This window comes from Echeneis naucrates, chromosome 5, assembly GCF_900963305.1.
Source record: "Echeneis naucrates chromosome 5, fEcheNa1.1, whole genome shotgun sequence".
Lineage (NCBI taxonomy): Eukaryota > Metazoa > Chordata > Actinopteri > Carangiformes > Echeneidae > Echeneis > Echeneis naucrates.
In genome coordinates, this window is record NC_042515.1 from 14,859,452 (window position 1) to 14,881,631 (window position 22,180).

Consider the following 22,180-nt stretch of genomic DNA (forward strand, 5'->3'; position numbering starts at 1 on the left):
GAACCCTTTTGCTGAGCACTTTTATGAAATAGTGAAGACCTGACTGATGTGTAAAACTGAGTTTTCTCGGCCCCTAATGAACTTCACATGTTTAGACAATGTTCAGAACTTGAGCATGAAGGACAAATTAAATTAGAGGCTGACTTGTTCTCTGTATTTTATATTTGTACAGCTCGACACTCAGGGGGACTTGGAATTTGCTACATCCAGAGAGCACCCACCAGCTGGCGGCGCAGGACCCCGTGGTGGTACATTCAGGGGGAATCACCTACAGCTGTGCAGGCTTAGCATGCACCCCCACCCCACATGGGGAGGAGGTGGCTTCATATGGCATTCCAAGGACAGGATTTTATTTACATATAACAATCACTGCAGGCTGTATGGCCATGATGTTATGTTTACTTCATCATTCACCAGGTTTTACTTACTGAGCGGAGATCGTAAAATATTACTTCGGCATACTTTGTACTTCAAACTTGATATTTAACTGGCACATCATGAAAATGCATTTCCCAGATGATTTAACAATAGACAAGAGTTTGGCCACACAGCTGAGAACCAAATACTCTTTTGATTTAATAACTGAGAAATTGGACCATTCTTCACTTCTCGTCCTGTTGAAGAACTGATGTCATTGTTAATGAGTGCCATACTCATTTTTCATATTGTTCTACTTAAAGCATAGCAGTAAAGACTGTTGTCTCTGTTCCACTGAACCCTCAAAAACCTGAATCAGTTCCACAGCGTACTCTGTAAACATACAAAAACAGGGCAAAGGCAAGAACTTCTTGAGCTTTGGATAGATTTCAAACCCTCCCAGATCAACTATCTGATAAACACATGAGCCTCTTGCAACAGTTCTGGGTGTAAAACATTGTCTAATAAACAAATTATGTAGAAATTGCCACCCATCAGAAATGAAGACAAAAGTGTATTTACCTGAAGTCGTACCCAGCAATTACACTGTGCCCAAAGGTAATTTACACTGAGTCACAGATGAGGAAGAAATATAGAAAAACCAACTGAAGTATTTGTCATGGGGAGATAACTGGTGACTCCTGCCTCATTTTTGTATTGTGTATTATGAGTGTGAACAGTGAAATGGAATTGCGCTTGTGGGAATTTTCAGAAAGTTCTGAAAAAACACCAAATGATTGTTTTCAACTAAACCGGTTTTATGGAGCTGCTGGCTCAAGAGTAAAACCTGCCACTGCTGAGGAGAAGTTGTCAGCCCAAACAATGAGGACTTGATCTCAGATTTTTTTTCTTCCTTTCCCTTTCATTTGAAATGGCAGGTTTTAATTTACTCAGAGTTTGCACAATAAACGGACTAATGCATCTGTTAGTCACAAGCATGTCACACAGCACTTCAGGCATTTTGTTTCACGTTCTGGTTACAAAACACTGAGTTCTGTATTTGTAACTGTATTTGGAATACACAGTATACACAAAACCTTTGGAAAATCAGCTTGTATTCTTATATTGCAATAAAAATTTTATAAATATTGGAATATAAATCCAGAGCAAGATTGGATTTTGATTATTATACAAACTTTTTTCATTTCACCTGCTCAGAGTGGCCAAACTGTTAAAAATGTATTTAGGTCATTAAATTTTCTAATCCAATATTAGACATACAAGTGGAAGATTTTGCCGCTATAGTGGAATTACCTTTTCAGGTTTCCAAACTTACAGAGAACTTGGTTTAGTTCAAATTCATGGAGACATTTTAATCATTTCTCTGTGCAGAGGTGATGTGAATTTAACCTCTTAGTTCCATGAGCAGCACGCCTCCACCAGTGCACACACAAGCTTAACTCACAGCAGTATCTGTAGACTGTCAGGTCTGCGGGATGGGGGCAGAGCAAGCAGATGCTGTGACAGGAAGTTACTAACGTGGTCCAGATGTGAGGATAAGAGACCGCCTCCACCACAGCTGGAAAACCTGGACTACAGACAGCAACTGCAGCCATACACAGGATACACGATCTCTGTAAAAATAATAATAATAATAATAAAAAAACGACATTGAAAAATAAATTTGCTTATTTAATATTTGCAGTTGTGCTAGTTGGATTTAATATTGTGGTTTTGCTCTCTGTAGTAATTCTCTCTTCCTGCAGAGGAACACAAGCAAAAGCTAAGTTAAAAAAAAACACATTTTTATGATATATTGCACATTTAAGATTTTGAATGGGATATTCTATTAGACAGGAGTTAATTCCTCCAGTGAGGCTGAAAGCCAACAACTCAACACATAAAGGGCCCTCTAGTGTTTAAAGTTTGCAATTAAAAAGACAAAAAACCCTAAAACAACAACTCTGATTTACTCCCACAGAACAAAGATATAAATGTGAGGTTACATGGTGACTCTAAATTGCCCATGAAACTGACAGGCTGTTTGTCTGTGTACATCAGCGCTGCAGTGGACTAACTAACTGCCCTCATCTGATGTCAGCTGGGACTGGCTCCTGCAAACCAAAACCCTGCATGGATAATTATAGGCATAGGTAATAACATTAACAAAATTGTGGGGTATGTTTTTTGATAATGTTTCTTTTAATAAACTACAGGGGTGAATATTCTTCTAAAATCCAAAGTCAACACTGGAAATGACTGACAAGTACAAAAGTATTTATGTATTCAACAACTGTGTTTTAAAACTTTCCCTGCCAACAATAGAAGAAAAAAAAAAGAACAATTCACTTAATCACTAGAAACTTCAGAAAGGAACAACTCATTTGCTTTCTAAGAGATTACTAAATGAAATGACTGTATGCATATATCCATAAAGGCACGTCCTTTGGGCAGCTTGGCATTCCATTAACAGGGTTTTCGATGCCCGGACAACAGACTCTACAGAGAGCTGCATCCACCTCAGAGCAGGGACTTTGTACGTCTGCATTATCCGAAGTCCATTAAAAAGTCATCACTAATCCTCATCTTCCTCTTCATCTATTAGGACCATCTTCCGTCTTCGCTTCACAGGAGCAGAAGTATTCTCCCCAACTGAATCTGCATCAGCACCAACATCCATCGCAGTGGTGGAGTCATCTTCTAAAAATAGAAAACTGAGTTATTTGTTGAACTCCACTGTGGTCATTACTCATTACTGGTCCCAGACTACTGCTGCAGCATGATTTACATTATAACAGCCTTATCTTGCTTTGAGCCTTCAGCTATACAGGGATTAATTTATATGCACACTGGTCTCTAGATTGCCTTCCAACAATGGGACCACCATACCATCATCCTCATCATCATCCAACACTCTGCTTCTGCTTCTTTTAGCTGAGGTCTTGGGACCTTGAAACCTGATGTGTGTAGAAAAAGGGAGATTTAGAAATAAAAATAGACATTTCTCAGCTGTGGTCTGGCTTAATAATTAACAAAAGGATAGATGGACAACTCACCTCTGAGCTGCACTTTCATTATCCTCAGAGGGGGTGAAATCGGACACATTAGCTTTAAAAAGAAAACAAAAACAAACCATGACGCATCATCGTTTTAGCACCAGGTTTCAAAAAGTGTAAAATTTGTCATCTTAAAGGTTTCACCATCTCCTAAAAAGACATTTTTGTCAACCTTAAACCAGTTTCTTATCTTGCTTCTGTGGCAGATGAACTATTTTTCAGACTGACACAACAGAGGAATCTTACGACTATGTATGATTCTTCACTTCCCTTTTTAACCTTCCAGATATGAGTTGCTGTTTTTTTTAAATTTTGGAACTCAAACCACAAGTCAACAGTTCTTCACAATCCAAACTGCATATCTATTTCCAAGCTTGAAAAACACTGGACTGTATAAACGACTTGATTGCCGAGAATGTGTTATATTCTCAGAAAATCAAAGAATACATGACAACTTTTTCATTTATTTTCACTTTCAACACTATATTCTTTGCCACTAACCAAACGTGTTATGCAAGAGGCAAATGTACCCTGTAATTTAAAACTGAAGCAAGAAAGCTGTAATTAGCTGTGAAATTCACACACACCTGTCTGCTCGGAGGCATGATGTTTCTGCTTACGTGCGAGCAGCAGAGCTCTCAGGGCCTGAGCTCTCTGTTCACCTGACACCTCTGCCACCTCCTCCTCCCCCTCCTGCCCCTCCTGTTGTGGCTCTCCACCTGGACTGCTGGGCCCGTCTTGCTCCTCGCCACCTGTAGGTTCGTCCTCTGTTGGACTGAGAGCTGCAGCAGCACAACGCAGATCGGCTGCACTGATCTTTGCAGGGATTCTCCAGAAAGACTCCTGATTAACAAACAAAAACAACAATAATTAACATGCAATATGTTAGTTACAGGGCAGCACAGTGGACAGTTGTTGGCAACCTGCCCAGGATGTACCCCTCCCTCACCCAATGTGAGCTGGGATTGGCTCCAGCATGCACTGTGACCCAGAAACGGATAAATGGTAGAAGATGAATGAATGAATGAAAGAATGTTAGTTACATTGCATTGTATTTTTCCATCGGATTGTTGTCGGTTTTATATTTTATTTTGTCCTCAAACAAACAAACAACAGGACTTAGTGGAAAAAGTGCAACTCAAAGGCCCATGGAAATGACTGCTCATGTGGTAGTAAAATATGGTGTGGGGGGGGGGGGGCAAACAAAGAAACAAAAAAACCCACACCTGTTCATTTGCAGGTGCTCGCATCCCCAGTTTGCGTAGCAGCCTCTGGAAGCTTTTGTTGTCCATGGCATCTTCATTTGCCTCTGTCAGAGGGACCAGTGGGACAGGCTGGGACAAACCTATGGGAGTGAGCCACAAACATTTCATTTACTCACACATGATTATACCAAAAACTGGAACACCCTTTGGTAAAGAGAAGAAATAGAAACTGATTTAAAAGTGTCTTGATGTGAATAAAACTTGAAGGCTTTGACAGTGGCATTTACCATCTTCTTCACGGTCGTTTGCTGTTCTGTTGAGACAGTTCTGTAGCCACAGCAGAGGTCCAGACATGCCTGTTATAGAACAACAACCAAAGTTGTTACAATCAAAGTTGTATTAAATTGTGTTTCGAAAACAAATAAATTAAATCTAAATTATTGTTTAAAATATTTCACATTGTGTCCCATAGAAAGCACAGAGCACAAAATCGCTCAAACAATTTGGATTTAGTCGCACCTTCCTGATGTAAAGCATTCACCGTGTTGCCAACGTCAGCTTTCCTCTCCACTGTGGAGTGCATGCTTTGGCTCCGCCTTTGGCCATTTAGGGATTCCTCCCTCTCCTCCTCTTCCTCACTCTCTTCAGATTCATTCTCTCCATCCTCTTCATCATCTCTGCCCACAGAATCATCTGGGGAACCTTGTGTTAGTCCTGCTAGAAACTCTTCTTCGCTCTGTGGTAAAATATTTATCACGGGTAGTGTTTGCAACAGCACATCTTTAAATAAAAAGTTTATTACAGGAGTACATTTTAAATCAAATTCAAAAACTCAATTCATTGTACAGTCTTATTGTAAATGTACTATACATTATTAAAAAAAAACAAAAAAAAAAAACTTTACCATTCCTTTTCCAGAGCTCTTCCCTTGAGATTTACGACTTCTCCTCTTATAAAGTTCTCTCCTCTCAGCCACCAGGCCCATACTGAGCAACTTGTCCACCACACGTGCACGGGACCTCTTGGCTGTGAGCTTCTTCAGGATATTACCCAGAACATCTGTGAAAGAATCAGCACTTTTCATTATGCATCATGCAATATTCCTCAGGCTGAAACTCACATCATGGATATTGGGGAAAAAAAAAAAACAAAACATGCACTGAAGATGACTTTGGTACCATCAGAGTCTCTGTACTCTTCAAACAGCATCTGTAGTTCCTCCTCTTGATCCTCAGTCCAAAGTACAATCCGGGTACCTATCCTTTGGGGGGGGGGGGAGATAAATAAAATAGCCAACTTGTGGTTTTTGCTTCCATGACAATCATATTCTCTTCTAACGGAGTTATAGTTTGGAATAGTAGAACATTACAATGTCAAGTGAAGTTAACCTTTGGAGCTATGGATATAAAATGCTATTATTTGGAGAATTTATCCTAATGGAAACAGATGTTAAATTGTGTCCTAACGGTGTGATACATAAACAAAACTTGTTTCGGGAGCATGAGTGTGGACATTTGTAAATCACTACATATCTGATATTTACTGAGATTTTTGCATTCAAAGGAATGAAAGTGATGACTCGAGTGACCAATCAATATGAAAACGTGTTGAGGCACAAAGGTATTCATATGATCAGCTTGTAAATCAAGCCACTCTCCAATAGACTTGGTTCTGTATATACATCATTCACTCATCATTTCACGTACTTCTGTTTCTTCAGTTCCTTTGCGTTGGCCACTAGACCCATATGCACTAGCTGCGTCACTACCTGGCGACGAGTGCGGTTTCTGTTGTTGAGTAATTGCAGCAAAGTCTCCACTATATCTGGCTCTAAGCACAAAAAAATAAAATATCAACAGTCAGTGACACATTTTATATTCAAGCCCATTGTATGCAACAGTTCATATAATTTACAAGCAGAAACAGAAACAAAAGATGGAAAGAAGCTAAACCTTCAGAATGTCGGTGCTCGTCATAGAGCTTGCGCAACTCCTCCTCCTCTTCCTCAGTCCATGCTGGTTTCTTTCCATCTCTGACAAATTTAAGACAATGAGAGAGAATGTTTCAAATTGCAAAACTAAAGATTTTACTGTAATCTGTAATAAATGTTGGTGCAAGTGCATTTTTTTAATCTATACCTTGGTAACACCTACACAGAAACCACAATACACTGAAAACAAGGAGAGACACCTACCCATTCTTGCTGTAGCCCTCAGTCATGTCACACACAGCTCTCACATTTTTCCAGAACAGCAGTTCAACATATGCCTTGTTGTTTTTTGCAGCCACAGAGAAGAATCGGTTCACCACGTGCTTAGCAAACGTCACTAATTCCTGCAAAGAGTATGAAGGATGAGATTTCACATCTGATCAACAGTTGACTGTCACCAGAAAGATTACCACAGCCTTCTGTTATTACTATACCTTGTAAGCAGCTGCAGCGGGGTCATTCAGGATTTTGTTGAAAAGATTGAAGACTGATAGCTGGTAAAGGAGAGCATCCATTTTCAGGTCAACAGCCAGGCGATGCAGCATTCGAGCAATACAATGGTTTGTGTGCGGTGTGTTTTTTGAGTATGATTTCAGAAGGAGGATGTATGGACGCACAATATTGGGGCTGGCAAACCTAAGAAGGGTAAGAAAAAACAAACAAGCTATATTAGGAAGGAAGGAAGGAAAAAGGCTACTTTGGGAAGACAAGGTCTACTGAGGCTCACCTCTTAACAAAATCTAGAAAGTTGAACTCCGTTTCAGAAACTTGCACCGATTCCAACTCTTCTTCTTCTAACTCTGCTACATCATCATCATCCTCCTCTACTGTAGGCTCAGGAGAAGACCCTAAAATTAAAACGCAAGTTTTAATTCCACATAAATGCTGTGGTATTAAATATATCACAATCATTGGTAGATAAATCAATTAGTCGTTCAAAAGAAAAATGTAAGTTATTTTCAGACCCATAGGTAAAATTTTAAATATTCACTTGGTAGGTTGGCATGTAGGATCTGCTTGAGGAGCTCCAGTTCCTCTTCAGGTTCCACATCAGCTGAACCAAAGACATCTCCCTCTGGCCATACCTCCCTGAGTTAGAGAAGAAGGAAATCTTAAAAAGTTAAAGATGTAGACATATGTGGTAATATTTGATAATAAATAAGATGATTGTCAGAAAAGTAATTTGCAGCAAATCTGAAAATGTTTGTTTATTAAATGCAAAAATAGCAAATATTTGCTATATAAGTTACGCAAAAAAAAAAAAAAATAAAAAATAAAGGAGGGGGGGGGGAGGAGGACTAATATTAGATCTAACTGACCTGGCAGCACGCAGCAGTCCCAGTGCTTCTGGTCCCAGTCGAGCCAACAAGGCATTCTGCACTCGAACCATAGCTTCAGTCCGCTGCTCCTCAAGAGGAGTTTCAGATGTGGCATCGAATGGCACGATGCCTTCAGTTAAAGACTCTGACAACTGCCCACAGAAAACAGACACTGACATTCAGTGCAACAAAAATTATGTAATTTTTTTAAACAAACTTAGAAAACCTGATTTGAGATGCTCTTGAGTGATTTCTGCTCCTTCCTGAGTTTGATTCTCACGATCACCTTAAATCCTGAAGCCTTCAACTCTTCCTCCACAGTCTTCCAGGTCTCTGCCAGGGTTTCAGGACTTGTTTCAAGAGTTGGCAGATTTTTTTCAACTCTGGACTTTTTGCGCCTCACCTTCTTCCTCTGCAAAGCGAAAAGAGTTTGATACTACTATCTTAAGCAGGCCGTATTTGCAAACATGTGGTACAACGTTAACATAAGATCTCACCTGAACCATCAAGTTCTTGCGACCTTTGCAGAAGCGTTCTAACATTCGCAAAAAAAGATGAGTTGACTCCACCAAGTCTTTGAGGTAAGAGTAAGGTTGTCTGGTTTCGTCAAACTTCCTCAGCAAAGTTAGGAAAATCTCCCTGTATTCCATCAGGTAGAATATGTTGCCTGGGAAGAGATAATTAATATTCATATTTCACATGTACAGCTAGGATTAAAACTGGAAATGAAGCCATTTGCAAAACTACTAAGAACTAGCCTAAGCTGCAAAAAACAGGCTGATCATCTTACTTTTAATGACATTAGAGCTCTGACGGATGCTTTCGTCCTGTGAGCGGTCCATTTCATTCACATTTAGCAGCAGCTCTTGATATGCCTTTAGAGCCAAGTGCATCCTAGAGAACAACAAGTGACATCAGTCTAGGACCAACTCACCAAACTGACAGTTCTCTTACAACATGTTTGTGGGGGATCTTACCTGCGGGACCAGGAAGTTGCCTCTTTGCGGTCAGTAAGCATCATTTCATAGTAGTTGGTGATGTTGCGCTCAATGAAATGAAAGGCCCGGATGGACAAGGTCTCAGAAACAAAGTCAGCACGAAAACCGTTGCCTCGATTGAACGCCATGAAAAAGCTCAGCGCCCAGAGGTAATAGCTTTCATCATGTTCCTGAGCATGCTCTCGAATCAGACTTTCCTGTAGATGACAAGGAAAATCAAAGTCATTTGAATATTGTACATTATGCATACACAACCTTTAAAATTTTGTAAAACTGCTGTGCAACTGTTCACTTGCAAAATCAAAAACAGACTTGGAAATAGAATTATATATTGCAGGTGAACATGAATAAGATCAAAATTATATGAACTCCAACAAGGCATTTGTGTTGGAGAGGCCCATCACTGTATGTTACCATATAAAGACAACTGGGTGTGTTTTCCATTTTCTTTAACAAGTACATACACAATACATAGGTCATTCATTTTACAGTTGCTTACCTTGACTAGGTACATGAGGTGATTGTAGCAGTTCTCTAAGAAGTCCACACAAAACTCGCGAAGAAACAGTCGTACATTTAAGGCTGAGCGGCGTTTGTCCTTGCATTCCTTGGCCTGTCGGTTCCTTTTGGGAACACGTCTCACTGATTTGCCAATGTCGTGAGTATAATTTTTGAACTATCAAAAAAATTTTAAAAGGAAAAAAATACATTTGTTAATATCACTTCTTCTGGTAATCCTTTTTTTTATTTTAGAAATGTGTTGCACAACTCACATTATGAAGAGTTCTGTGATAGATTACATCTTTGTCTCCAATTGACTTGAGACCTTGAACAACATATGATCCTCCAAAGCGAGAGTGCCTGAAATACAAATCAACCAGCAAATTATGAAACAGCAAGCACACACATATTTCACACCAGTCTACTGCTGCTTTAGTATTCCTACAATGCAACAAAGACTAAGGAATATGGCAGTGTGGGCGGTCGAGTGGTCAGCATGCATGCTAAGTTAACAATGCTTTGGGGGTTTGACTCTGACCCCCTCCCTGCTTCCTGTTGGCACAAAAACAAAATAATATATCAGCTCCTCCTATGTAACTTAAAGATTACAAAAAAATGAATGGCATGGAAGACTTCTGTATTGTATTTACTCCAAGAAAAAAAATACATATTGTTCCAGGAGTGAAGATTAAGATTGTAGGTTTTGTTGTGATGCAAATTCCTGTTAGTGTAAGTAAATGTAGCATATGACATGTTACTGATCAAGGGTGTTGCTTGGGGTTTCAGTTTTAGAGCTTACGCTTCTCTACGAGTGATGTTGTCCCATAAACATACCCCTTACCCCCAGTTAGCAGTATAATTGAGCAATTGAGTATTTGGTTTTGTAATATCAGCTTTTATAGTGACCTGGTTCCTCTTTGCAAAGTGCGGGAACGTTTCTCTGCCTGCTCCTTTTGTCGCAGTGCTTCCAGCTCTTGTAAATCTTTCTGCTGTTCTTCAGCTGATCGAGCCTGACCTGCGCTTACCAAGGCCTCTGGTGTCTGTAGGGAAATAAAAAGCTCAGAGGTGGAAAACAGCAGGAAATCTGTGTGTATGTCTCCCCAGTTCATTATTCAGTCTAACCTGATCCCTGAACATGAGCGAGACTATTTCCAACACATGCATAGTCCACTGCTGCTCACTCTGGGCTGATGCCAGGAACTTGATCAAGTCATCAAAACCGCTCATGTGAACGGCCCACAGCAGCCTGTCATGGATGCTGGCATCATCATCCACTTTCTACAATCAAAGAAGAGACAGCGATGGTAATTATAGGTGGCTGAGATCAAGGATAAACAAAAGGGATACACTGATATTCATGTTGTAGTTATACCTTCTCTTCACAGGGGTCTGCAGGTACATGGAGTATATTCCTGACTAGCAACAGGATCCTCTCTATCAACAGGTTATCTTCCTCCTGTCTCTGATCCCAGTCCTAAATGAACGTGAGAGGAGAGAGACAGGTAGGAACATAGAAAACATAGGATTAAGTAGAACCATTTAATCTATATAATCTAAACAAACACGTATCAGGGAGGAAGTGAAGCTGTTTACACTACCAGTTGCAGAAGGTTGTACAATGTCTCACTTAGAATGCCAAACACTCTTTCACTGGCAAACGCCTGAAAATACGAGAAGGCAAAAAATATTTTGTTACAGGCTTACAAGCTACGCAATGTTCACAGTACCAATAAAATGAGCATTAAAACAAGTACAATAAAGAAATTACCTCTTTGTAGGCTTGTAAATGTGATGTCACTTCTAAAAAGTGATGTCTGAACACCGGGTCCTCAGGGACCTTACCAAAGCAAAGCATGGCAGGCTGAGTGAGGTTGACCATGAGCCTGAGGAAAAGAGTTATTATAATTTACAAGCAGATATTTTTCCCACACAGGACCAAAAAACTAATCGAAAAGGGTTAAAAAAAAAAAAGCACATCACATTTCTAGGTAAATGTAATGGTCAATGCTTACTAAATCAGTTTTGTACCACTGTGACACATGCATTAATTCAATGGCAATCCTATATAATGAGGATTGAATTACCTGATACAGGCATCAAACAAGACTTTATCTTCTCCATGCTGAGTGATAAGGGGTAAAAGGTCATTTTGTATAATCTGGCCTGCACCCAGCTGCTGGCGAACATCGCGGGTGTCATCTTCATGGCGTAAATACCTGATCAAGTCTTTGACACTCTCTGAAAAGCAGAGGCAGGACATAGGAAAAAGGGGGCAACTAAACTCGCATGTAATAACTAACAATGTCAACAATGTCAAAACCACTCACCCAAACAATCGACTTCCTTGTGATAGGTTTCTCCCTCCAGATAACCAAGGGCACTACAAGTTGCCAGAAGTTCACAATTCATCCTGAGTGGTTTCTCACACTATCAGCCAGCACAAAGTAGGGATCAGTCTAATGAGCCACACAGAAAGACATTAAAATGAGAGAAGGAAAAATATATAAATCTATGGTTTTATTCTCAGTCAGAGGTGAACGAGCAGCACCACTTCAAGGACAAGAAGCTTCAGTTTCAGAGACCCTTAAGCAAACTTTTACTGATGGCTGCAAAAGTGTAACCTTCAGAAAGGACAGAGTTAAGACTGTGTGTGCTGGCACAGAGGGAGCTAACTCGTTAATATTTTAATGATGACAGCCACAATGAACCAGCTGATTGTTGTGGGTGTGTGGACTGGACTGGACTGGACTGGAAGGGAAGGCTTTACAGATGTGGGGGCTGCTGATTAACATCTGCACAGTAAAAATACTGTCAAAGAAAAAGCCCTGGAGTGAATCGTTATGCATTATATTTGCTCTACATTTCCAGACAAAACCAGTCTAATAACGACTGGTACGAAACAATGCTGTTAAACTCCAAAATGTAATGGAGAGTTAAACATATAGTTAAACAACATGAAGAATGATGAAGAGTTAAACATATCTGATGTCTGAGATATTATAAAAGGTAAAAATGAGACTGATACCAAGAGGATTCAATGGAGTTTAACTCAGTTTAACATTGACCGGATGCGAGAAATAGTAGAGATGTGTGTATTACTGAATCGACAGTCACAGTCCATTAACAGAATAAAAGATGTTTGTGTTTTTATTAGTTAATATTAGAAACTCTCTCTGCTCCACTCCATGCTAATGACATGTAGCCGCATTAGCGTCTGTTCCCAGCAGGCAGGCCGCGATGTAGACTTCAGCTTCGGAGCCTTCAGAGAGAGAAAATCAACACTTACTGAGCTGAAATGTTTGTGTAAAGCTACCGTGTCCAGCAGCCGGTCGTGTCTGAAGGTAAGTCCTTTTGAATCAGTGAATCGGACATTTGACTCTGCTAACAACTCCTACAAGTCTCGCGCCAACGCACCGGAAATAGAATGTCGTCACCGTTCTTGTATTTGTTGTTTATAAAGTCCTCAGATTTGCTTTGCAGGCAGCAGCTTCCCGGATGGTGTCCGGGAGAAAGCGAAGGAGTCAGCTACATTACCGTGTTATGCTGGATTAACAAGATTTACATAATCACTGAGACCATGCTTAATGTCGGGGTGTGCCATGTTTTGGTGAAACTGGCAAAGATAAACCTGCAGGTTGGGCCAAGCTGTTGCCTGTAAGGTTTCGCTCAGGGTGAGAAGGACTTCTTTGAAAACAGACAAACTCTCAACAACGTAACAAATTACGGTGGTTTCATCTGACTGTTTTTATTTTGCAATCTTGGAATTTTTATTGTTTGTCAAGGTACATTTTTCTTATTGGGTTAAAATGTTTTTTATTAAAATATTACGGTACCTGAAGCAGAGGTCATTCCTGTGACGAGCAACAGGTGGAGCGTGAACATGGAGGAAGTACAACAACTATTTGGTTTATTGACCAACTATCACACATTTTTTGCTTACCCTCATACACTTCCATTGATTGGCGTGACTGATGGTAATGAAAACGGTGTTTCTCACGTAGGTGGGTAGTCCACTCTGTAGACCTACCTGGCCCCCAAACAATCCTCTGATCAACGCAATAACAGCTGACAACTCCCAAGTACTCAGGCAGAGACAAGACAAAACAGATTGGCTTCAATTGACTTTATTTGCACTGACATAATCATTCTTCAGTGTTGCCAGATACACGCAGCATTGCAAAGCACCTTCAGCAAAAGTCGTTCCAATTGGTCACTGTCATATTTTTACTGTCAAATTTTCCTGTCTCTTTTTGATGTTTTGCACAATAAGAGGAGATCAAAGCTCCTGGAGCAAATGCAAACATGTTATTTTAACCTCAGTCTGTCTTGGAAGGTGTGTTGACCAAAAGGCAGTGTCTTAAAGTTTGTTAGTAAAGTTAAATCTACAACACAAACATCTAAAATCCAGCATTTAAACTATTACGCTGTTAAAGCCTGTAGTTTAATGCTCTGCTACACATGTGTGGTTGTTTAAGGATTGCACAGTAAATCAAGGCACCAAGTGGTGCATTAATAAGAGTTTTTTCCTAGCCCTACAGATGAGACATTTGTGAAGCTAAAATTGGATGACTTAAATAGCACCAAAGTGTCTAAAGGGATTCTTTCACATTGCACCTTTACTGAGAGACTCTTTGCTAGACAGATAAACACATAACAAGTGGGAACTAGGACTATATAGATTAGTTTGTCTTTTTTTTTTCCTTTTTTGTCTAAATCACAATTCTTTTTCTATCATGGTACTGGCCTTTATGTTTTCTAATCAGCTTTTGTCTAATTGTCCTTGTCGTCACTTATATCAGTGCGGGCCGAATCTCTCTCTGTCTCCCTCCTGGACTCCTTCACCACCTGATGAAATAGAAAGAATTGAATAAGATCAAATTAATTTCATATTTCGAAATAACTTGAGCTATTATGATACCCACAGTTTCCATAATACAAATAATTATAGTGTTGTTGTTATTTTCGTACAAATCTTTTTACCTCTCCATCTCTAGTCTCAACTGTCTTTATCACCACAGTCCTCTTCGTCATGCTGTCTGGAGTGTGTTCATAGTCTGTGGAAAGTCAGATTAAAGTGCCAATGAGATGTTTGAGTATATATGCTTTTATTTATTTTTTTTATTTTTTTCAGATACACTCACACACACTTAAAATACACTTGCAAAATTGGTTCATCACTTATTAATCCCATGAACAGTTGTAACTGTGTGATTGAAAAGTAAATTGAAGCTGTGGGATTATTACTGTTAAGCATCTTTAACCATCTGATTTGAAGAAAAAAAAGATACAAATATATCTTACCTCGCTCCCCGAGGTGATTGCTCATGCCAATATTCAAGATGGGGACAGTAATCCTAAAGAGGGCAATGAAATTGTGGTGTCATTTACCAACCCATTATGAAAAGTTTTCTCTGTGTAGAAAACTCTTAACTTGTAATTCAACATTTCTAGAAAACACCTGAGCATAAGACACAAAATGATCTGCCTCACCTGCTCTCTTCCCCCTCCAACAGTTTACGGTAAGTGGCAATCTCGATGTCCAGAGCCATTTTAACATTGAGTAGGTCCTGGTACTCCCGAAGGTGGCGAGCCATCTCCTCCTTCAGATGGCGGATCTCGTCCTCCAGTCTGCCTACATTGTCCTGGTAATTGGCGATCTCATTGCCAAACTGGTCTTCCATTTCACGCATCTGCCTTAGCAGGGCTTCATTCTGAGGAACACAATATTAAGCATCAAGTAGGAAACTTTTTTTTTTTTTTTTATGGGGAACACTAGATATTAGGTGATACAGAAATATAGTGGGTGGCACTGGGCTCACCGTGTTCTTCAGTGCATCAATTTCACAGTTGAGAGACTGAATCTGCCTCCTGGACTCATTGGCCTCCTGCTTGGCCTGCCTCAGAGCATCAGTGTTGCGCTTTGCAGACTCAGTCAAATCAGCAAACTTTAAAGACAAAAAAGGAAACAAGAATGAATATGTGTTGTATGTTACCGTCTGATCATCTCTCTGTTTTGTTTGTCAGCCTACCTTGGACTTGTACCAGTCCTCAGACTCCTGCATGTTCTTTAAGGCGATGGTTTCATACTGAGCCCTGATGTCCCTCAGAGCACCAGTTAAGTCGGGTCTGGCGCTGCTGTCCACCTCCATCTTCAGCTGGTGGGTTTGGACACTCACTTGTACATCCTGGATTTCCTAATGAAGAAAAATAAAATTCTCTGTAAAGAACAAACTCAGCAACAGTCCATAAAAGTGAACCATTGCTTTAACAGAAAACATTTATTTAGGTGTAAGGAGGCACCTCAGCTGTCCACATTTTACCAACAACCCTAATTCCAAGTGACGCAGTGTATCCCTAACAACGTAATGAAGTTTGCAAAAAGATAATAATGAGGCATAGCACATAATCCTTTCCTTGCTCTCAAATTCTGACTGCTTGTTTTGCGAATATTTCAAAACCTGAAATGAACTCCCAGACAGATTTATTCAAATTCACACAAAAAGGTACTTGAATATAAAGCTTTTGAGACAGAAAATAAAGCTTGTTTTTTTTTTTTAAATAATGGGACAAGTGAATCAAAGCCTAGTTATTACAGAATAGCAAAATAACTAACTCATTACACTGAGATCAAAACATTTCAGAAATTTGTTCCTGACTTCCATACTTACTGTCTACAGTAAGTATTGCTTTTTTTCCCTACAATACAGCAAGAAGAAAAAGGGGCAGCATCTTGCTATTGATTGCTCTATTGATCAGCCAATTAGGGGGATGAGGCAAATCAGATAATCTCCTCGTTTTTTGTGGCTACTGACCACTAAATGTGCATGCAAATGTTAAGTTTCTTAATGACATTTCACGATAGGTGTCTTGTTCTATTTATGCGGAGAGGTAGAGAGGAAGCAGCATCACTTACTTCATCATGGAGCTTCTTAAGGAATTCAATCTCATCCATCAGAGCCTCAATCTTCCTTTCCAGCTCCAGACGGGACAATGTGGCATCATCCACATCCTTATAGTTAAAATAAAACAAGTTATTGCCTTTGACAGTAAAGGCAAATATGAAATTCCTGATTTATAATTGTTTACTTGCATATGTATAAACCATATTTGTGTGGGTTGGGCGGGGGACTCTGCTTTACCATGTTACATCAGGAATGTGTTGAAGAAGTCAAAGCTTTTGCTTTTGACCTGCTTCCTGTGCCTGATGACGGTGTAATCAATATGATAATCATGGTCCACTAAAGGGAGAATTTACCTTTCGGAAGGCAACCAGGTTATTTTCAGCATCTGCCCTCTTCTGGGTTTCCTCATCCAACCTAGAGAGTGAGACAAAATGTTTCAAACAATCAACAGATTTTCTTTAGACTCCAATAATCTCTTTTAGGAATGGGAAAAAAATGGAAAAGATACGAACATGGCAAATATTTACTGAGAATACCCTCTCTGTTGAAGTATGCACTAGGACACCAGATGGCAAAAAGCTTTCTGGATCAATTTGTTCATTTACTCTTCTGTAGAAAGGGTGAGGGACTGAGCCCAGCGGGATCAGCTGCTGCTCCTCTCCACTAATGTGGTTCCCCCTCAGTTCAATAAGGTCATCTACTGCACTCAGTATTGTTATAAGCATACACTTCCCCTTTTTAAGATAAAAAAAAATAAATAAATAAAAATGAATGGTCATCATGATATTGGTTAGCATTCAGGAAAGAGATATACTGTCAACAATAGGAATGACATTTACCAGCCCGTTAAATTAAGTTTTTCATTAGTTGTATGTGCTTTATCAAACTGAAGCACATGAACCAAAATGTTAAAAATCTGCAAAAATATTAGAAGAAAAATGTATGTTTCATTCTATTTCAGTCCTGGCATCCTATCATTATGCTCTGCTTAAGTAAATTACAACTGATGACTCATTGTGATGAATTGTTGCAAATTCTATCAAAATGCATCACACTTGATTAACTATTGCACATAGTACTGACTGATGAGCTGTCTGAATCTGGATGTACAGCTGAATCCAGATCCATTTGTCCTGTGGAGCAGAAGCCATGCCCAGACTGGAAATAAAGTAGATTAGTGAGGAAAGCGTCACATAGTGGGGCCTGCTCCCTCATCTTTAATTCATGTTGTGTTATACGGGACCCTTTTGTCCTAAAAGGGTCTCTGGCACCATCCCATCAGCACAGAGGCACATTCAAAAGCGCACCTAATGGAGTCATTGAGTCACATTGATTTTTCCTGACTCTGGTCTCACCACGTCTGATATCCAACCTCTCTCCCTCTGGTCCCATTTCCTCTCTCGCTCCCCACCCCACTCCTCAGCTGGCCCCACCCTAGGTCTGGCCTATCCATCCACCTCCTTTCCCATCTCATCTCACTTTGTGCATGCACAATACACACACATGTGCATACATGTGTTTAAGTCCATACTAACGTGTTAATTGAGGAAATCTTTGATTAGCTTCCTTATCAAATTTGATAGCACATAGTGTCGGCCGCTTTCCTGGCATGTTCATGTGATGCTCAACACCTTGTTTTATAGTGAATATGGCTAACAGAAAAAAGCGTTTAATAAACAGTCCAGATGAAGAGCTGTGTCTGTGTCATGCTGCTGTGTCTGCTCCGTAGAGTCTAGTCTGCTGCCACACCCTACACCACCAGCATCTTTATGCTTTAGTGACAGACCCCAAGGAACTCTTTACCTGTTCTGTGCTTAATGAGGACCACGTGCAGTTTATTATAGCTGTGTCCACGAAGGATGTAATGGCTGTGTATGTGGTGAACGTACCAGCCAATTCCATACCTTTTTTTAAATGTATATGGCTGACAAACCCACAATAAGGCTGCATGGAATCAGCGAGAGAGAAGTGAGTTTGATCAAGGTTGGAGAGGTTGCTGGTCTTTTTATTGTAACAATTCTGTCTCCTTCTTGATAAAAGGTCAAAGAAATAATCTATTCTGTTGTATTCTGTACTGTATATCTTATGTTACCACCTATTCACCACCCCGCTGTTTATATATCTGTCTGATTTGTAGTTGTATCAAGCTTCATTCCAATGACAGATCTTAATTCCTTCATGCTTTACTTTTCTTTCTATCTTATCAAGTTGTTACCAACCTCTGCTTGAGCAGGGTCAGGTCTTCAGCCAGGTTATCCCTCTCGAGCTGGTACTGGTCTCTTTCCTTGCCGATGGCGTCCATCTGGCGCCGCAGCTCCCTCAGCTCCTCCTGGAAGAGCTCAGAAGCACGGTTGGGCTGGCCGTGCTGCTGCTGACCCTTGTACTGGTTGAGCTCCTGCTGCAGTGCACCATTCTGCTGCTCCAGGTAGCGCACCTTCTCAATGAAGCTGGCAAAGCGGTCATTGAGCTCCTGCAGCTCTGCCTTCTCGTTGCTGCGGGTGGTCAAGAACTCCTGGTTGATGGCTTCAGCCAAGGTGAAATCTACCTTGTCGTAGCTGAGGCGAGGGGGCTGGGCGGTGGGGCGGGAACGCTGTTGGTGGTAGGTGGTGGAGCGGGAAGTGACCACGGGTGACACTGAGCGCATATAGCGTCCCCCAGAAATGGGCACACGGGAGGACACGGGGGAATAGGAAGACATAGTGATGGGATGTGGGCTTCCAAAAGTGCGCCTGTAGGAAGTGGAGGTATGCATTGAAGAATGGCTCATGGTCAGTCTTGTTCTCTTCTCTGTTGTGGTGGAAAAATGGAGAGCTGGAGAGCTTAGTGATGCTCGTGAAGCAACAGGACATCCGACTGAAGACTGCCAGGGGTTTTTATGCTCTCAAGCTGGCTATCCCATCACCCTAATGTCTCCTCCTCCTTCATCACTCCTCACCCCACCCACATGAAGCTTTTCCATTCTCCATCTCTTGTCAGCAGGCGGGCTTTGGCCACTCCCTACCCACAGAGATAGCCTCTGCCTCTCTGTGTGCTTTCACTGGCGCTCTGTCTTGCTCGCTGTCTCGACAGTTCCACCCTTTCAACCAGAGCATTTGGCAGCTGGCCAGACTGGCTACCACATTGCTGCTTTGATAACTAAAGATGTTGTCTCATGCCCACCCCTGCTATCCTGTCTGATTTATGTCCTCGTTGACACTTCGCACTTGTCTTTGCTCAGTTAGTCTGTCAGCTGTGTTTGGAGTTTCTTCAATTTGATTCCGATGTACTGTATTTAATTTTACTCAAACTTATGCTTTCAATGGTCTTAACTTCAATATCAAATATGTGAGTCAAGGATTCTGTTACCTGGTTTCCGATAAGAGAGTGTGATACTATAGACTAAATTGAATCAGATGGTTAGATTGATTTGAACCCCACCACCCCCATTTGTGTCCATCCCTCTCTACTATCTGTCTCTCTCTCCTTTTACAGTAATGGAATACTTTATTGATATCCTGGGCGTCTGGGGCAGAGCCATGACTCTGCAGTTATTGTATACTTTTCAAATGCACTAGATCCAGTAATCCCTGTTTGCACAAGTTGTCGAGATATTTTCCATGAACAAGTGGATTTAATGCAGGAAAAAGTCAACCCTGCATCAGAACTTAAAGCTGGGGGAGATCACAGAGCAGCCACTTGAACTCAATGACTCGCCATGTCCAGTCTTCAGGAAGCCATTATCAAATTTGTTGTTTGGAGCTTGATGTGACCTTGAACACAATTATGTAATTAGCCATTGCAGTATGTAACCAACCTGCTAGGATAGCTGAATACTTGGATGTTGATATTCTTCATGTAGAAATATCAAACAAGTATTTTAAATGTTCACATCATTTCTCTCCCATACCATTTCATCATCTCAATGATGGACAAAATGGACAAACAAGGACAAACAAGACTGTGCTTTAAAACTGTTAAAATGGAATTAGTGAGAGTGTTTAAATTGTCAAAATAAAAACGAATAGAAATCCTCTAAAATTAGCTGAAAAGATGTGACACGAGAGTGAGGTGTGGTTGCAAGGCTGAAAACTGAAGACAACACAAGGGGGGGGGGGGGGTTCTTTTTTGGGGGGGAGTTGTTTAATTGGGTTTAGAGTCTTAGTTCTGGATTAAGAATTTAAGGATAGAGGCTAGGAAATGCATTATATCAATGAAGATCCTCATATGTATGGAAGGACTCTAGTGTGTATGTGTGCATGTTCACATGTGTGCAACATCTAGCCATTTATATATGGATCTGGAGAGTGGCTACAAATCCACTATAAAGTTGACGTAATTGTGAGCATGCTCTGTGTAGAAAGGGTGTGGCACTTCCTTTTGTGTCCCCAGTGATGCTGGATACCATTAATCCTGCCCATTTATGCTCCTTTATAACATGTTGCCTTTTTCTTCCTCCTTTAAACACGTGTACGCTGCTACATATCAGTGAGTACATATTATTCTGACTCGTACGCAACAATTTTTCTCATGTAAATTAGTTGGGAGCATTCATGACCACTGTTCTATGTTTGGTTCTGGACTCTGGGTCTACATGGCTGCTGCTGCCGAGGTCTGGTTCTCTGTGTAATAAATGGATTGTGGTAGTCTTTGCTCTGTAATCTAATTAAGTTGCTTTATGATCAGTAGCCTCCCCCCTGCTCCTCTATCTCACCCGGTGTCTCACTCTCCCTGCTCAGAACACATTTAATTTTCTGTTATTTTTCCAGATCCTTCTTCAGGCTGCTCGCATGGCTCGCATGGCTCTGTTGCAATTTCATATAATGGTTCTGACGATATGTGCACTTGTATTAGCAGCATTTGTGGCATTGACCCAGGCATATGTTCAAAAAAGAACGAAAAAACTAAACTTAATGATTTCTGACTGGATTGTGTCAGTAACACTAACCCTCAGACAGATGTCACCATTAGCAAATGATCCTTCTCGTTGTGTGAGAAATCCCACTGGGGCCATAAATTCAATCATGCTTCTGTGTCAGGCTAGAATATCTGTTCTCATTTCCACACATTGAACTCAGAGTATGTGTGTCATGTTTCAGATCTAAAAAGGCAATTTCATTGTATCGTATCAGATCATGTTCATATTGGATCATATTGGAAAACATGTATAAGTACGCTGGGCAAGAATTGAATTTGTCATGGAAATGATGTCCAACACGGCAGCACAGTGGCATAGTAGTTAGCACTGTTGCCCCACAACAGGAAGGTCGAGTGTTCAGTTCCTGGCCTGGGGCCTTTCTGTGCAGAGTTTGCATGTTCTCCCTGTGTTTGCATGGGTTTCTTCCAGGTACTCCAGTTTCCTCTCACCGTCCAAAGACATCATGTTTAGGTTAACTGGTGACTCTAAACTATCTGTAGGTCTGAGTGTGAGTGTGAGTTGCTGGTCTCTGTCTGTCTCTGTGTGTTGGCCCTGTGATGGACTGCTGACCTGTCCAGGGTGACCGCGCCCTCACCCAGAGTGAGCTGGGATTGGCTCCAGCACCCCCCACAACCGAGAAATGGATAAGCAGTAGAAGATGAATGAATGATGTCTAACACTTAATTTAAAGATTGCGTGTGGTCTCTCTTGACTTTGGAACTGCAATCACAATGATAAGAGTATGTGCACATAAATAATTGTGTATTTGTAAGAATTTCCTTGAATTTTGAAAAGTCAATGTTGTTAATTCAGAACAGAATTGAATTCAGAATGTAAAGAATGGGACTGGGCTCAAGATGCTGTCTGGTGTGGAAATTTTAAGAAAACTTTTATTACAAGGGTTATAGAAAAAATAATGAAATGGGAATTTCTTAATAAACTATATTCCAAGTGTGGG

The 22,180-nt window shown here is 40.6% G+C and overlaps 2 protein-coding genes across 5 annotated transcripts; both read right to left on the reverse strand.

Moving 5' to 3' along the window:
- Nucleotides 1-2,053: 2,053 nt before the first annotated feature.
- timeless (timeless circadian clock) lies at nucleotides 2,054-12,835 on the reverse strand. Of its 4 annotated transcripts, none has more exons than XM_029501947.1 (30): nucleotides 12,740-12,835; nucleotides 11,754-11,882; nucleotides 11,511-11,664; nucleotides 11,195-11,309; nucleotides 11,025-11,087; nucleotides 10,799-10,900; nucleotides 10,549-10,704; nucleotides 10,333-10,466; nucleotides 9,699-9,786; nucleotides 9,425-9,601; nucleotides 8,905-9,122; nucleotides 8,718-8,821; nucleotides 8,425-8,594; nucleotides 8,214-8,339; nucleotides 7,928-8,079; nucleotides 7,600-7,697; nucleotides 7,336-7,456; nucleotides 7,043-7,244; nucleotides 6,813-6,952; nucleotides 6,571-6,650; nucleotides 6,325-6,448; nucleotides 5,797-5,879; nucleotides 5,523-5,677; nucleotides 5,138-5,354; nucleotides 4,906-4,974; nucleotides 4,640-4,758; nucleotides 4,001-4,256; nucleotides 3,414-3,465; nucleotides 3,247-3,314; nucleotides 2,054-3,057 (listed from the first exon to the last, which is right to left on the reverse strand). In XM_029501947.1, exons 2-30 carry the CDS (start codon nucleotides 11,833-11,835, stop codon nucleotides 2,933-2,935), a joined length of 3,750 nt encoding a protein of 1,249 aa, XP_029357807.1. In that variant the 5' UTR covers nucleotides 11,836-11,882; nucleotides 12,740-12,835; the 3' UTR covers nucleotides 2,054-2,932. The 4 variants fall into 4 exon arrangements, with proteins under 4 accessions (XP_029357807.1, XP_029357809.1, XP_029357808.1 ...); XM_029501949.1 differs by having other exon boundaries at nucleotides 4,034-4,256; nucleotides 12,713-12,830; XM_029501948.1 differs by having other exon boundaries at nucleotides 2,054-3,054; nucleotides 12,713-12,830.
- A 796-nt stretch (nucleotides 12,836-13,631) lies between these two features.
- On the reverse strand, nucleotides 13,632-19,154 carry prph (peripherin). Its single transcript, XM_029501950.1, has 9 exons — nucleotides 18,548-19,154; nucleotides 16,682-16,742; nucleotides 16,340-16,435; nucleotides 15,456-15,620; nucleotides 15,246-15,371; nucleotides 14,917-15,137; nucleotides 14,728-14,780; nucleotides 14,407-14,480; nucleotides 13,632-14,271 (listed from the first exon to the last, which is right to left on the reverse strand). The coding sequence occupies exons 1-9, from the start codon at nucleotides 19,093-19,095 to the stop codon at nucleotides 14,197-14,199; spliced, it is 1,419 nt and encodes a 472-aa protein (XP_029357810.1). The 5' UTR covers nucleotides 19,096-19,154; the 3' UTR covers nucleotides 13,632-14,196.
- Nucleotides 19,155-22,180: the final 3,026 nt, after the last annotated feature.

Bases quoted from the DNA above. Each gene is read 5' to 3' on its own strand.
- timeless (XM_029501947.1), bottom strand. From the start codon at position 11,835: ATGAATTGTGAACTTCTGGCAACTTGTAGTGCCCTTGGTTATCTGGAG. The intron at 8,595-8,717 runs GTAAGATGATCA...ATCTCTTCCCAG, and splicing joins GAGCTCTAATGTCATTAAAA to GCAACATATTCTACCTGATG. The intron at 4,975-5,137 runs GTGCGACTAAAT...GTTCTATAACAG, and splicing joins GAATGCTTTACATCAGGAAG to GCATGTCTGGACCTCTGCTG.
- prph (XM_029501950.1), bottom strand. From the start codon at position 19,095: ATGAGCCATTCTTCAATGCATACCTCCACTTCCTACAGGCGCACTTTT. The intron at 14,781-14,916 runs GTGAGGCAGATC...TGCCCTCTTTAG, and splicing joins TTGGAGGGGGAAGAGAGCAG to GATTACTGTCCCCATCTTGA. The intron at 14,272-14,406 runs GTAAAAAGATTT...CTATTTCATCAG, and splicing joins TTGAGACTAGAGATGGAGAG to GTGGTGAAGGAGTCCAGGAG.